The sequence below is a fragment of the Meira miltonrushii genome (assembly GCF_003144205.1).
Source record: "Meira miltonrushii strain MCA 3882 unplaced genomic scaffold FA14scaffold_2, whole genome shotgun sequence".
Classification (NCBI taxonomy): Eukaryota; Fungi; Basidiomycota; class Exobasidiomycetes; order Exobasidiales; family Brachybasidiaceae; genus Meira; species Meira miltonrushii.
The window spans coordinates 3,701,613-3,714,577 of record NW_020289944.1 but is presented as its reverse complement, the minus strand read 5'-3'; the positions used below and the strand labels follow the sequence as shown (position 1 = coordinate 3,714,577).

Here is a 12,965-nt window from a genome sequence, read left to right as displayed (position 1 = left end):
ACGGGACCGTGGAGACAAATGGATCATCTGTCAAAAAATCACTCTGATAACGGAGAATACTGTTTGTTTACCTCTCCACCAAAACGATCGGCGATCTTGAAAGAACAATCATCTCATCTCATTGCATTATCAAATCAATTCTTGGTCTTCTTCCTTCTTTGACCGCTTATTGTATGCGGCATTATTACTCTGGGCGCTTTTCGACTGCACCGCATAGCATTACTCCATCAAGCCGTGGAAGTCCTACGTATGCCTGTGCATCAATACACCCTCCATGCACACACACACAATTGCTGGAAATGTGTCAAATAGGTAGCTATTGCTTGATTAATGATAATGCTGTAAAGTACAAATGAGTAGTAGGATTCGATGAGATGAAAAGGAAGAGAATGATAGATGATTAGAATGGGTGCTAATGAGAGCCAGAGAGCGGCAAATATGCGTGTCTATCTATATTGGCAAATTTCAGTCTATATGTGCATTGTTCATATGTTTGTGTCCCTTGTGTGGGAGTCTATTGAGCGGCAATTTGATGGATGCGAACCATGTTTTGACGTTGATCTTGACCATGAATTAAACTCACTTGTGCGCCTTCTTTTCTTCGAAGTTCGAGCAAAAGTCGTTCCAGGGTGAACAAATGACTATCCTGAACATCAGTCGACAAATTACGGCAAGCGTTGGCAAGTTTCAAAACGTAGTCATCATTACGTCCACTTGGCCCTTCGCAGCTGTAAATATATTCTGCCAATTCCTGCAAGCTGTTCGAAGGTCCAACAAATGCTTCGTTATCCGGAAGTCCAACGTAAATCAATGCATCTTCGATTGCCACCATTTCGTTGCCTTGTTCGTCGTGTTGGTAGATGTTAACGCTTTGTGGAGTATAGCCAAACTTTTCGCGATCGTCCAAATATTGACGTACTTCTTGTGATTTCGTTGGATCGATTGTCCATGCAACGCCCCAAACGATATCCCCTTCAGGAGCATCTTCGTCGGAAATCAAAGAGTGCCATTGAGATGCACAGACTAAAGTGGCCACTCTTCCAGGCTTTGCTGGCGTGCCGCGATGATCGTTTGAAGATTGTGCGAATCGACGAGCGTATCCTTTAATGTAGCCAACTGTTCGACCAATGGTGTGTGGAGGCGGTTTGAAGATCAAACTTCCGTATCCAAATACGACACTGACTCCTTCGTTGGTGAATGGACGGCAGCTGTGAGGATGAGAAAGTAGAATGTCAGTACGTCGTTGTCATTGTCATTTAATTCCTCTCGCTTTACTCACCGAGAATCGCTGGAATCCGTTCGTGTCAACTTGTGGCTGCCGCTCAGAATGCGAGGCGAAAGGCGAGGTGATGGAACTGTTTCAAAAAAGGTAGAAAGTCGAACTTTAGTATTCATTGCATTTCAAGGCGGACAAACATGAGGTTCTTCTACGTACTTGGACTGACTCCAATGCGTTTCAAATAGGCACGCCAGCCTTCTTCCTTGTAACGTTGACTTTGTTCACGTACGCTGACGAATGCTTTGGCACGGGCGAGAGAACCACCTTCGGCCACTTGGGGATCTAGTAAAGCACCATAGATACCACGACCGACAATGATCACATCACTGCCGCCATCGATGACGACTTCTTCTGGTGTGCGGTACTGTTGACCCAAGGCATCTCCTTTTACGTCAAGACCAACACCAGGAGTGAGGACAAGAAGATCACGCTTCTTTCCTACATTTGCAAAACGTTCGTCAACTCGACTTTGAGCAATGAAGCCGCAAACGAATTCGGATTGATCATTGAATGCTTCCTCTACACATGTTTTTGTGTATTCTCCCTTTGCAAGAGAGCCAGCGCTGCTCATTTCGGCCAGCAAGAGCAAGCCACGACCAAGAGGTTGACCGACTTTTGCCAATCCAGTGATGACGCCACGTCCGGGTACCATGTGTGCATTGGTGATATGGGACCAAGAAGCGATCTTGTGAACGCCTGAAGAGTATTGCAGTGAGACAGTATTCCCGATATCAGCGAATTTGCGATCTTCGAAGATGAGGAAGTCATGCTTTTTGCTGAGTGCAGTGAGTTGATGAATCAAATCTTGATCAAAATCCTCCACAATGTCAATGTGAGTTTTAATGAGAGCGACATCTTGTCCAACAGCATCGACTACGTCCAATAAGTCTTGCTTCTTGGTTACATCCACGCTCACGCATAAATTTGTTTCTTTGCGTTCCATGGTTTCAAGTAGAAGTCTTGCTGCTTCATTGTTACCAAAGTGAGCAACACGATCGGCATAGGATTGTCTAGTGAAGCTCTTTTTGTTGCTACCGCTGGCAACCTGACCTGAGTTAGATGAGGCCATCTTGCCAAAGTTCTATACTTGAGTCTAGTGTTCGTCTTTCTGTCGTCAAGAGAGAAAAGATGAAGTGTGAGTCGATTTGAGTATATATACGATGTTGATGTTCAAGAGAAAGATGCGGAACGATACTTACCTATGACTAGGTGTAATGTAGGGGCTTGAAAAGTGCTTATTGATGCACTCCGGAATCGAAATTTGCCAGAAAGGTGCCCCAAAAAGTATATACAAATAAATAAAAAGACCGAAAAATTGCGGAGAGATGGAGGGGAATAAAGAGGTGTGACAATAAAGAGAGAGTTAAAAAATGTTAGAGGATCGACATAGGAGAAGGAATAAGGCACAAATGCACACTTTCTCTCGTTTTCCACCTATAAACGCAGAAAAAACAAACAATCGCCGATGTTTGTGGATGAATGCGTGCTTTAAAGTTTGGGTCGAAAAGGAACGACAACCCCATTCCAAGCGCGAGTCACTCTGTTTTTGACACGTTGGTACAGTTAAAGTGCCTTCTGCTGCACGCGCGCATATCAATTGCGTCTTCTTGCAAAAAATGCCCGCAACCACACCAAAAAAGGCACTTTAGCTCTGTGTGGCGTTATACTTCACTTTAAAGTTGCCATTCAAGCCAGGCCATTAAACAAGCTTTGTCTGTCTAACTCGCTTCATTCAAGGGCGTACACATATGATCATCATTCATCAATACGCCATGTAAAAAGAGCCTTAAGGGGACCGTAATCTCATAATTGCTCCTATTGCGGAAGCCTATTCCGTGACGGAATTCCTAGAGCGATCTTTTACGTATGGAGCATTAATGCCAGCATAAGAGCGATCAACAATAATTTATCCGACAAAAGGCAATCCGATATTCCTGCCAGAGTAGATTTGACTTTATGCCGAACGACACACCATGACAAGGAAAAAGCTCGGAAAGCACGCAATAGAATGGCGCAATTCTTCAGGAAATTGCGTGATTTTCAGTCTCAAACGCGTGACGCAGGCTTTATAGATTCTATGACCGTACGCAGTGCTCAAAGGCAGGCCTGGACTTTGGTGTAGGTTAATGGTATATTGACCGCCATCTAATCTTATCAAAATTGTTGCGAGCGAGACTGACAGAAAGATGATTGGAGCATGGATTTATTAATAGGAATTGATGCAATTGTAGTCTCTGAATTACGTAAGCGATTTTAACTCTATTCGAGAAGACACACGCATGTGTGTTACCTTCTCTCAAAGAGTCCTTTATCATGAATTTAGAGTTTCCTTTTGACTTAGTCAATCAACTTCTTGATCAGACAGATGGATGATAAAAATACACTCTAATAGGATGATCAACTGCGCAAAATTACATCCGAACTAGATTTGAAATCTCGGCCAATAAGGAACAAACCATGATTAAATTGTTACAATATGTCGTCGAGGAACAGCCATCGAGAAAGGGAGAAGTAGTCTTTGATGTATACATTAGAGCCTGGACAAATGTCATGTGATGGTGTTTGCCTTCAGTAGGATTCTTGCACTTGACCGTAAGGTTTACACCGCTCCTCCTCAAGATGCTTCAAGTAAAGCGTTAATCTGCTTGTAGATCATACGGCGTTCTACTTTCTCTCCTTCAGAGATACCGTCATATAACGTTGCACTGTCATCAATCGAAGTTTTTGAAGGACTTGATGAGCCTGTAGATGACTTAGAGGATGGCGACGTAGCGCTTGAGCCAAAAAGCATTTGCTCTCCTCGTTTGATTTGGAATTCCTTTGAATCTTTTTGAGTTGGCGATCCGACCGTCTCAGGCGAATAACGTCTTACTGTTCCGATCTTACTGTGATTGACTACGAGCCTGCCAGTCTTGACTTCTTCTACACAATGCGATTCTGCTGATAAATCGTTAGGATGAATGGGAGAATGAAATTTGCGAAAAGTACGTGGAATACGTTTTTGATAAGCTGCTCCAAGTTTCAATGCACTTGGAGCACGTCTTCTACGGGTAGAATCCAATGAAGGCGGACTGAGTGGAAAAGGGAAAAGCTCGTTCCCAGAATAAGCAGAAGCAGACATCATCAAAGCAAGATTGGAAAGCCAGCTTCCCTTGTTCTTGGGAGGTTTTATGAATTTTGCCTCCTTAGTTGATATTATACTCCTTTTCCCTTAATTTTTTGATGGACCAGCCGATCGATTGCAGAACGAGAGCAACTTTACAGAAGCATGAATGTGAAGAGAAAATAGGATCACTTTTGCCATTCTTATAGTATACATTACCAAAATACCAAACGCCCAATCGGCTGTTAACCAACACAGCCAAAAGACGCCATGCTGTACGACTAAGATCCGAAATGATGTTTGCCATTATTGCCTCTATCGTCACATGGATATCCACGGGGCAATGTTGAAGGCTTGAATATCACATTCTTGTACAGGCAAGCTGTTGATCTCTTCCAGACAACATGGAGGTGGGAAGTGAAAGTGATTGATACAGTCTGTGCGCACGCCTGTTATAGACGCACTTGCTTGCAGTGTTGTTGTTGTTGGCTTTGTACAGCGTCTTTACACAGGTACAGCGCTGTAATGCATTCACACTGCACGCGCCTTTTCAAGTTACCTCGGTGGAAGGAAGGAGATTGAGAAGGTTGCTAAGATTGTACGGCTTTGCTTTCTTCTTACCATCAATAGTACTGAGATAGGATGGCTACTACATCTTCATCGCAGCCAGCAACGCTGCATAGCGTTCAACTGCAATCTCTAAAATCGCTTTTGAACTTGAATACAGCAAACAATACTCCATCCACATCCTCATATCGTCAAACAGGCAGTGCATCAACAGAATCTTCTTCAGATTTAACACTGCCAACCGGTCCGCCAGTATGGAAAGTTTTGATTCTTGACAAAGTAAGTCAAGAAATCTTGGCAACCAGTATGCGTGTGCAAGACTTGCGTGATCAAGGTATCACGCTTCATATGCAATTGCATTCAGATCGACCTCCTCTTCCTGATGTTCCAGCAATCTACTTTATCGAACCAACACGAGAGAATCTTATGAGAGTAGCAGATGATCTACTCAAATCATTGTACGAATCTGTTTCCATCAATCTTACTTCAACTCTACCTCGATCGCTCTTGGAAGAATTTGCAGGTCGGGTTGGACGGGATGGTACAGCAGCCAATGTTAGCCAAATATTTGATCAATATCTTGATTACATCGTCCTGGAACCAAACTTGTTCTCACTACTTCAGGGACCGCCTGGAAAACCCAAAGAATCAACAGCAGTACCTGCCGTTAACACAGCACTAACCACAAATGGATCCGGAAAGGGAAAGGAATATCCCACCACTACGTATGAGAGATTGAACGATGTTCGATGCGGTCAAGCTGAGATTGAGGCGGAAACGGAAAGGATTGCCAGTGGCTTATTTTCTGTCATGGCAACACTAGGTGCTATGCCAGTAATCAGATGTCCACGCGGAAATGCAGCAGAAATGGTTGCTCGTAAGCTAGAAGGAAAGATTCAAGAACATGTTGCAACTTCCAAAGGATCAAGCAACTTATTCTCGGGCAATGCATCTGCGACGAATGCATGGTCATCCAGTAGACCATTGGTGATTCTAGTGGATCGGAATATTGATCTTGTGCCAATGTTGTCCCATTCCTGGACTTATCAAGCATTGGTTAATGATGTCCTGGATATGAAATTGAATCGTGTCACAGTGACCTCAACAGAAGCAGGGAAACAACAAAAGCGCGCATATGATCTTGATAGCCAAGACTTCTTCTGGAGAAAGAATGCAAGCACTCCATTTCCTCAAGTGGCAGAAGACATTGATGCTGAATTGGGCAGATATAGAGCAGATGCCAATGAGATCACAAGCAAAACGGGTATCAGTAGTATGGAAGATGTTGGCCAATTAGACCTTTCGTCTAATGCTTCTCACCTCAAAGCCGCAATCACTGCTTTGCCTGAGCTGACAGCACGAAAACAAACGATTGACGCTCATATGAATATCGCAACCGCACTTCTGCAAGGTATCAAATCAAGAGGCTTGGACACTTTGTTCCAATTGGAAGAAGCAATCACGCGACAGAATCGTTCAACAATCCTAGAAACATTGAAGGACGGCGAACTACAAAGTGTAGAAGACAAATTACGACTTTTCATCATCTACTATCTTTCTGCTCCCGACAATGCTTTCGCCAGCAAAGCAGATTTGGAAGAATGTGAAAAAGTGTTAAAAGATCAAGGTGCAGATCTAAGGCCGTTGCAATACGTCAAGAAGGTACGAGAATTGACTAGAATGACAATGCTAGCAAGTGCTCCTGCTCCCCAACCTAGCGCTGGTGGAACTGAACTCTTCAAAGGATTTTCCTCATTGAGTAGCAAATTGACCGATCGATTGAAAGATAGCGGTTTGGATAATCTGGTATCTGGTGTGAAAAACTTTTTACCTGCGGTAAAAGACTTGACAGTAACACGCCTGGTTGCCGCTTTGCTTGAACCACATTCTGCATCTTCTCAAGCTCTTCAAGAAACCGAAAGTTGGTTGACAGTTGATGTTCAAGGCAGACGAGCAGGAAGAGCAGGTCCAACATCAATGGCAAGCGGCGCAAGCTCAAACGCTTCTTCTTCTGCCGGTAAAAAGGATGCTATCGTTTTCGTCGTCGGTGGAGGATCGTATGTGGAATATTGTAATTTGATGGAATGGAACGCTCGTAATTCTAATCAAGTTCAACCACAACATGCACGAAGAATAACGTATGGTGCAACGGAAGTCGTTACACCTTCTGCCTTCATGCATGCTTTAGCTAATTTAGCAGATTAGATCTTCTTCGCATCATGTTATTATCATACCATTGTTAAATCTAATGCACTATCACCATCATCTGTTCAAATTTAGGTTTTTAACATGAGTTTTTTTGCTTTTTCTAGATGGTAATTTACATATTATGAAACGAGAACCTTGGATACTTTGATCGAATCGAAACTTTGCGGGACATGGTACAGATGTATGAAGGAACAAGCTTGAGTTGTTTTTGGTACAATAGAGGCGAGGTCGACGGAACAAATTGATGTTGATGTACAATAGAGCCTTCTTCAATCGCTTTCTTCATCGCTTGAAGGTTCAATAATCTCGAAGTCTTCATCGCTTCCCAATAATATCAAATCATCAGCAGCAATGGAAGATGCACCCTCGTTTGTGGGTGTAAGCAAGAACTCGGTTTGGTGACCAGTCATTGAAGGCGCACGATCATTTCTTGGTGCAAACGGAGCGCGGAAGAAAGATGATCCATTCATTTCATTTTCACTTTCTTGCTTCTGTGAATCGGAAGATGAAGGTTTAGGATGATGCATCGAAGCGGCGGTCGATTTGTTTGCTTTGGTTGTTTCGTTGGATGATTTTCCATTTACAATTTCGATGTCATACCACAATTGATCGCCAAAGAAGCGTAATTCTTGGCCGAATTCAGATGGTAAAGCAAGACGGAAGAAGTGAGCATCCTTTCCTGTGCTTGAGGGAACGACTAAATTAGGCATGCAAATATCCGTCATTTCGCCTGCTTTCACTATGCGGCCAATGTTGATAGAATGCTTCACAGCCTGGGTCGAATTTGCAAAATTGGAGATCGAAGTGATACAGGTTTCTTCTGGCCATGCCTTTGTACCTGTATTCCAGACTCGCCATACCTTGTCAAACAGGGAACCAGCAACCAGACGTGCTCCATCAGGGACAGTGATATCAGCTAGCACTTGCATATCATAATCTTCTGCTACGCTTTGAGCATCTTCTTCCGCTACGGGGGCACTTGGTACAACATAACCGTCTTTCATAGTCATTAAACCATCTGCAACAAGTGAAGCACCAGGCAATTTTTGCGCTTGAACGGACAAATCTGCGAGACGTGCACGTACTGAATGAACGTCCTCATCGCGCACATTCTCAGTTGTAAGTGGTTTGGTATGGGTCGTGTTTAACGAATCTGCGTTCATTTGATCGATTTTTTCGATCGCGTTCAACAAGTCTTCGTTCATTTGATCCATTTTGCTCATGATGCTCAGAAACGACTCAGAGAACTCTTTACGGATAGGATGCTCGAAATCTTTGGATTCATCTCCGAAAGCATTTGTCTGCGTGTTCAATGAGTCTGCACTGATCTGATCGATCTTGTTAAGGATCTTTTCGATTGCATCATTGAAATCTTTGACTTCGCCTCCGAAGCTATCGATACGCTTTTCTGTCTTTCTTTGCTTCTTTTCCAAACGATCCATGAGTTGCGTAATTTTGTCCAATTGCGTCTCTTGCTGTTCCGTGGAATCTTCTTCGAAAATATCGGGCTTCTTCAGAGTGATATCAACGATCTCTTCAGCATGAGCAGACTTACGCTTGTTCATGGCAGTTACAGTAGCTTTTGCTTGAACTTTTGCCGTCTCCACAGATCGTGCATCCGGAAGTGGCTTGTTGATTTTGAGGAAAAGATGTGGTTCCTCTTCCGATTTCACATGGTGCAATGCCGGATTGGACTCGCAACTATGACACCAATCGAAATCTGCACAGTTGATGCATTTGTAGCGTGGTCCAACGATTGCTTTGTCACATCCATTGCAGATAACGTTAGGATGGATCACCCAGTCGCTAGGTGTAACACCCAAAGGCAAAGCATCTGTGGCTTGAAGCTTCATCCATTGATGGAAAGGATGGGTAGAATTTGTGGTAGCTTTACATGCCGAGCAAACATCAAAATCGATGCAAGCCGTGCATTTCCAGCGAATGCCCTTGATACGCTTATCGCACAAATTGCAAGCTGCATTGTGTTGGGTTGTATCTTTCACTGGACCAACCTCTTGACCTTGATCTTTTGCCTCAGCATCACTAGAAGGCTTCAATGATGGCGCTTGACAGTGAATGGATGATTTTAATGATGGATTGCATCGTCTCTTGCGATGCTCTTGTGCTTCTGATTGAATACGTGTGTAGATTGAACCAGGAGGATTTTGTGCTGATCCGGCTACTACGTGTAGCAAATCATCTGTTAACCGTTGCAAGCCTGAAAGTGGTCCAGGTGGTGCCACAGGGAGTGCTTGTGACGCTTCTTCTTGCTCTGGCTTTTTTACATGCTCAACTGGCTTGACCTTTTCTGCCGCTTTAGAGATGTCAGCTGCTTTTGTTTGCTCTGATGATTCCGGACGCAAAGAAGATGGACTTGGTCCGAAATACCAAGGTATGGGACGTTGCGAGTACTCTTGAATGCGATATGCCTTCCGAACTTCTTTGCTTGTCATTTGCTCTGATGCTTTTGGCCACATAAAAGGAGGAGGTGGTCCGGACGACCAAGGATGAGGATATCCCTGATGATTTCGAGAGTGGTACATCTTCCAGGCTTCTTTAGCTGCCAAAGAGCTCGTTTGCATCATCGCAGCCTTTTCTGCGACCGTCTCTGCCTTTACGCTGGGCATCGCTCTTTTCTTCCATGCCAAAAACACTTCTTCTGGTTTCACCTCCTTTTGGGCTGCGCTTGTATCTGTGAAAGGTGGAAGTACAACAGTTGACGGGATTTTCGCTGTCTCACATGATTGAGCATTTTCTCTTGCTGTCTCAAAGTCTTTACGTAACGCATCGAGCAGGATTGCTTGGTTAGCAAGTTCGCCACTTTTTGTATCCTTTTTGGAATCGCTTTTGCTGTTTACGGATGCCTCCTTGACATCAATTTTCTTCTTTGGACTCACGTTGCTAGAAATGTTCAATTTTACGGGAATAGCCTTTGCTTTTAATGCGCTTGATGGATTGGCCGCCTTGAAATTTGCACGTAAAGCGAATTGAAGTTCCAGTGGTTTACCGTTTGACATACATTGTGCTACACGATCTTCAAACATTATTTCCTTGTTGTCTTGAGACTTTTTCAGGTACACCTCTACAGAGTACATGTTCTGAGCGAATCCTAAAAATTGATCGCATTTCCTTGCGATCACATTTGGGAGATCACGACGGAATGCAGTGATGCATTGTTTGGTCCCGATGGGGACGGAAAAATCAACAATAGCACCAATTGGTCCAGTTTGCACTTGAGTTCCACCAATCATTCGCAAAGGTACTAACGTGCATGTGACTTGCAATTTGAATGGATATTTTGAATCTTTACGCAAATAGATGTGACTTGGGCTGGCCAAGTCATCTTTGTGCCATACCTCAGCCTTCACCATAGATACGTCGCCAAGGAAATGTTGAGCAGCAGGGGTGAATTCATCACAGGATGGTAACATGTAACGTGCAACTTCGTTATACGTACCGTGGTGCTTGTTTGAAGTTGGTGAATGTTGAAAAAAGATTTCCATATCATCCATTCTTACGCCGAGAGCTTTGAAATAGAGAAGTTTATCTTTACGGCGAATCTCACTCTCCAGCATCTCTGCAGTAAAGCTCTTGCCTTTTTGCAAAATCTTAACGTGAGGTAAAACGGGAGGTAATAAGACATTTTCTTTTAAAGCACCAACAGGTAGCATATGAATAATGAAGTTCATCAGCTTATATTCTGGCTGCGCTTCAGCCAATGAAGATGATTCGGAAGGGGGCAACATGGTGGCTACCTTTTGCAAAGGATGCTTAAAGGTGGTGGGCAGGAGAAAATGAAATGGGAATTGTGTCAAGAGGTGTTCATATGGGGTTTGACAATTACTTTCATGCAAGTGCTGAGTCACGCACAGACCAATTTGCTCAGTTATTGCGCCCATTCATGCTATTGTGTTCAAATATGCGTATCACTCAATGCATATACCGTGGGGGTGCATACCAGATATTCTATTCTATGTTGGCCTCACGTGGTGCGCGTTGACTGTGGGATTAGGAACTTCCCTTGGCTTGGCGTTAATCAAGGAGCCCGTACGCACACACTCACACGCAATGATTAAAGTATTGATTGACGTACGAAGGGGAAGGTTCATGCGTTCCTGGTTTATTAAACTGTAAATCATCATCTACCATCCTTAGATGATTGTATCCAATTGATAGCAAATATGGCGATCGGTGGTTATAGTCGTCTAAATGCACAAGAAGATGGATCGATCAATCAAACCGCAGAAGGGCGTGAGAATGGAAAGCCAACTTTCTCCTCTATCATAGGAAGGGCAAGAGTAAGATGGGCAATCGTGGGTACGCTTGCTTGTTTAACCTTAATCTTAGTTGGCTTGTTTGGAGCAAGTTCGGAAGATTCTCCATTGTACAGAGCAGCAGGATATTACAGACCCAGTCTCTTTAATGATGAAGGTATCTATATCGGCCCTCTTTCTTCCGCCGATCCTTGGGTCAAAAGTAGCGGTCGAAAAGGGCTAAAGTACAACACACCCTTTAATCCGGACGATCTCACCTTGACAGATGACGAATGTGACGCTTTCTTTCCTCAACTCTACAAGGAGATCGATCGAAGTGTGGAGTATTTCACGAACAAACAGAAGTATACAATCGAATATCTCGAATACGCATGTGATGATGGAATATGGACACATGCACGTGTGGTGATTTACAATAATCGTGTTTACCTGAAATCTTTCCAAAAGAGTGAAGAGATGAGATCAAAAGCTGCTCTTTCTCTATTGCATCAAGCTGTGACCGCTTCTAGACAGAAATTGCCCAATGTAGAATTCTGTATCGGTTTGATGGATTGGGGAAGTAGAGGGAAATTTGGAATCGATCGTGCTCCTGATTTGGAAGATGTTTGGCTGATGCCCGACCCAGGCTTTTGGAGTTGGCCAGAACATGTTGGGTCTTATCAAGATTTACGTGAAAGAACGGCAAAGATTGAAGAGGAGATTGGTTGGAACGGCAAAACTGATAAGTTGATTTGGAGAGGAACGTTGGAAAAGGGAAAGCAAGATCGGGAAGCATTGGTAGGATCAGCGCAAGGATATCCTTGGAGTGATGTTGCAGCAATTGATTGGACTTCACCTGATCGAAGACCGATTCCAATGGAAGATCACTGCAAATGGAAGTATATTGCTTTCCCCGAAGGAAATACTAATAATGGCCGTTTACGCTATCTTCAAACCTGTCACAGCGTTTTGGTGACCCATAAGCCACGTTGGGTACAGCATTGGACGCATCTATACAATGCCGAATGGAACAGTCGCGATCAGAATGTCGTCTTCGTTCCACCTCCATCCCTATCCGACAAGGATTCAACAAAAGGGGTTCCTGTGCATGGTGCTGATGGACGTGAAATAGGACGTGATCGAACATGGGAACGATTGCCAGAAACGATGAAGACACTTTTACGTAATGATAGAACAGCAAGAAAGATTGCTGATAATCAATGGAAATTCTTCCGCGAACGATACAGTACCCCCGCAGCGGCGATGTGTTATTGGCGTAAAGCGATTCGTGGATTTGCCAAAGTGCAACAATACGAAGTTGACTTGAGCGGATCGGAAACGAGTATGGAAACGTTCATGCTCAAAGGTATGCGTGATGGATTCCATTGAATGCAGCATTGATTGCAAGATACCCCCTTTTTTACCATGTACTTTTATATCGTGATCATATCTCACTTCTTGCTCTTTTCTTGCTACAGATCAATCTTTGGACGGTTATCTGCTTGTATCCAGTAATGCTATCATTTTTATATCTGACAATGTTAAATATACATCC

General features: G+C 43.6%; 6 protein-coding genes across 6 annotated transcripts; 2 read left to right on the top strand and 4 right to left on the bottom strand.

The window, feature by feature from the left end:
• Positions 1 to 514: 514 nt before the first annotated feature.
• FA14DRAFT_121713 (ChaC-like protein) lies at positions 515 to 1,177 on the bottom strand (the record flags this gene model as incomplete). The annotated part of the gene is made up of 1 exon (XM_025496477.1): positions 515 to 1,177. A coding segment is annotated over one exon (663 nt), but the record flags the coding sequence as incomplete, so codon positions are not given.
• Positions 1,143 to 2,598, bottom strand: FA14DRAFT_51610 (OMPdecase-domain-containing protein). Its single transcript, XM_025502453.1, has 3 exons — positions 2,479 to 2,598; positions 1,280 to 2,387; positions 1,143 to 1,208 (listed from the first exon to the last, which is right to left on the bottom strand). The coding sequence occupies exon 2, from the start codon at positions 2,346 to 2,348 to the stop codon at positions 1,428 to 1,430; it is 921 nt and encodes a 306-aa protein (XP_025356384.1). The 5' UTR covers positions 2,349 to 2,387; positions 2,479 to 2,598; the 3' UTR covers positions 1,143 to 1,208; positions 1,280 to 1,427.
• Positions 2,599 to 3,584: 986 nt separating this feature from the next.
• Positions 3,585 to 4,793, bottom strand: FA14DRAFT_189999 (uncharacterized protein). Its single transcript, XM_025501768.1, has one exon. It carries the CDS (start codon positions 4,401 to 4,403, stop codon positions 3,894 to 3,896), a length of 510 nt encoding a protein of 169 aa, XP_025356383.1. The 5' UTR covers positions 4,404 to 4,793; the 3' UTR covers positions 3,585 to 3,893.
• A 211-nt stretch (positions 4,794 to 5,004) lies between these two features.
• On the top strand, positions 5,005 to 7,216 carry FA14DRAFT_51579 (putative SLY1 protein). Its single transcript, XM_025502451.1, has one exon. The coding sequence runs from the start codon at positions 5,025 to 5,027 to the stop codon at positions 7,152 to 7,154; it is 2,130 nt and encodes a 709-aa protein (XP_025356382.1). The 5' UTR covers positions 5,005 to 5,024; the 3' UTR covers positions 7,155 to 7,216.
• A 1-nt stretch (position 7,217) lies between these two features.
• Positions 7,218 to 10,935, bottom strand: FA14DRAFT_51584 (uncharacterized protein). The gene has a single exon (XM_025502452.1). It carries the CDS (start codon positions 10,901 to 10,903, stop codon positions 7,427 to 7,429), a length of 3,477 nt encoding a protein of 1,158 aa, XP_025356381.1. The 5' UTR covers positions 10,904 to 10,935; the 3' UTR covers positions 7,218 to 7,426.
• A 505-nt stretch (positions 10,936 to 11,440) lies between these two features.
• On the top strand, positions 11,441 to 12,778 carry FA14DRAFT_106592 (uncharacterized protein; the record flags this gene model as incomplete). The annotated part of the gene is made up of 1 exon (XM_025495781.1): positions 11,441 to 12,778. A coding segment is annotated over one exon (1,338 nt), but the record flags the coding sequence as incomplete, so codon positions are not given.
• Between the last annotated feature and the right edge of the window lie 187 nt (positions 12,779 to 12,965).

What these genes read in the sequence shown, in the direction of transcription:
- FA14DRAFT_51610 (XM_025502453.1), bottom strand. Translation starts at nt 2,348, where the DNA reads ATGGCCTCATCTAACTCAGGTCAGGTTGCCAGCGGTAGCAACAAAAAG.
- FA14DRAFT_189999 (XM_025501768.1), bottom strand. Translation starts at nt 4,403, where the DNA reads ATGATGTCTGCTTCTGCTTATTCTGGGAACGAGCTTTTCCCTTTTCCA.
- FA14DRAFT_51579 (XM_025502451.1), top strand. Translation starts at nt 5,025, where the DNA reads ATGGCTACTACATCTTCATCGCAGCCAGCAACGCTGCATAGCGTTCAA.
- FA14DRAFT_51584 (XM_025502452.1), bottom strand. Translation starts at nt 10,903, where the DNA reads ATGTTGCCCCCTTCCGAATCATCTTCATTGGCTGAAGCGCAGCCAGAA.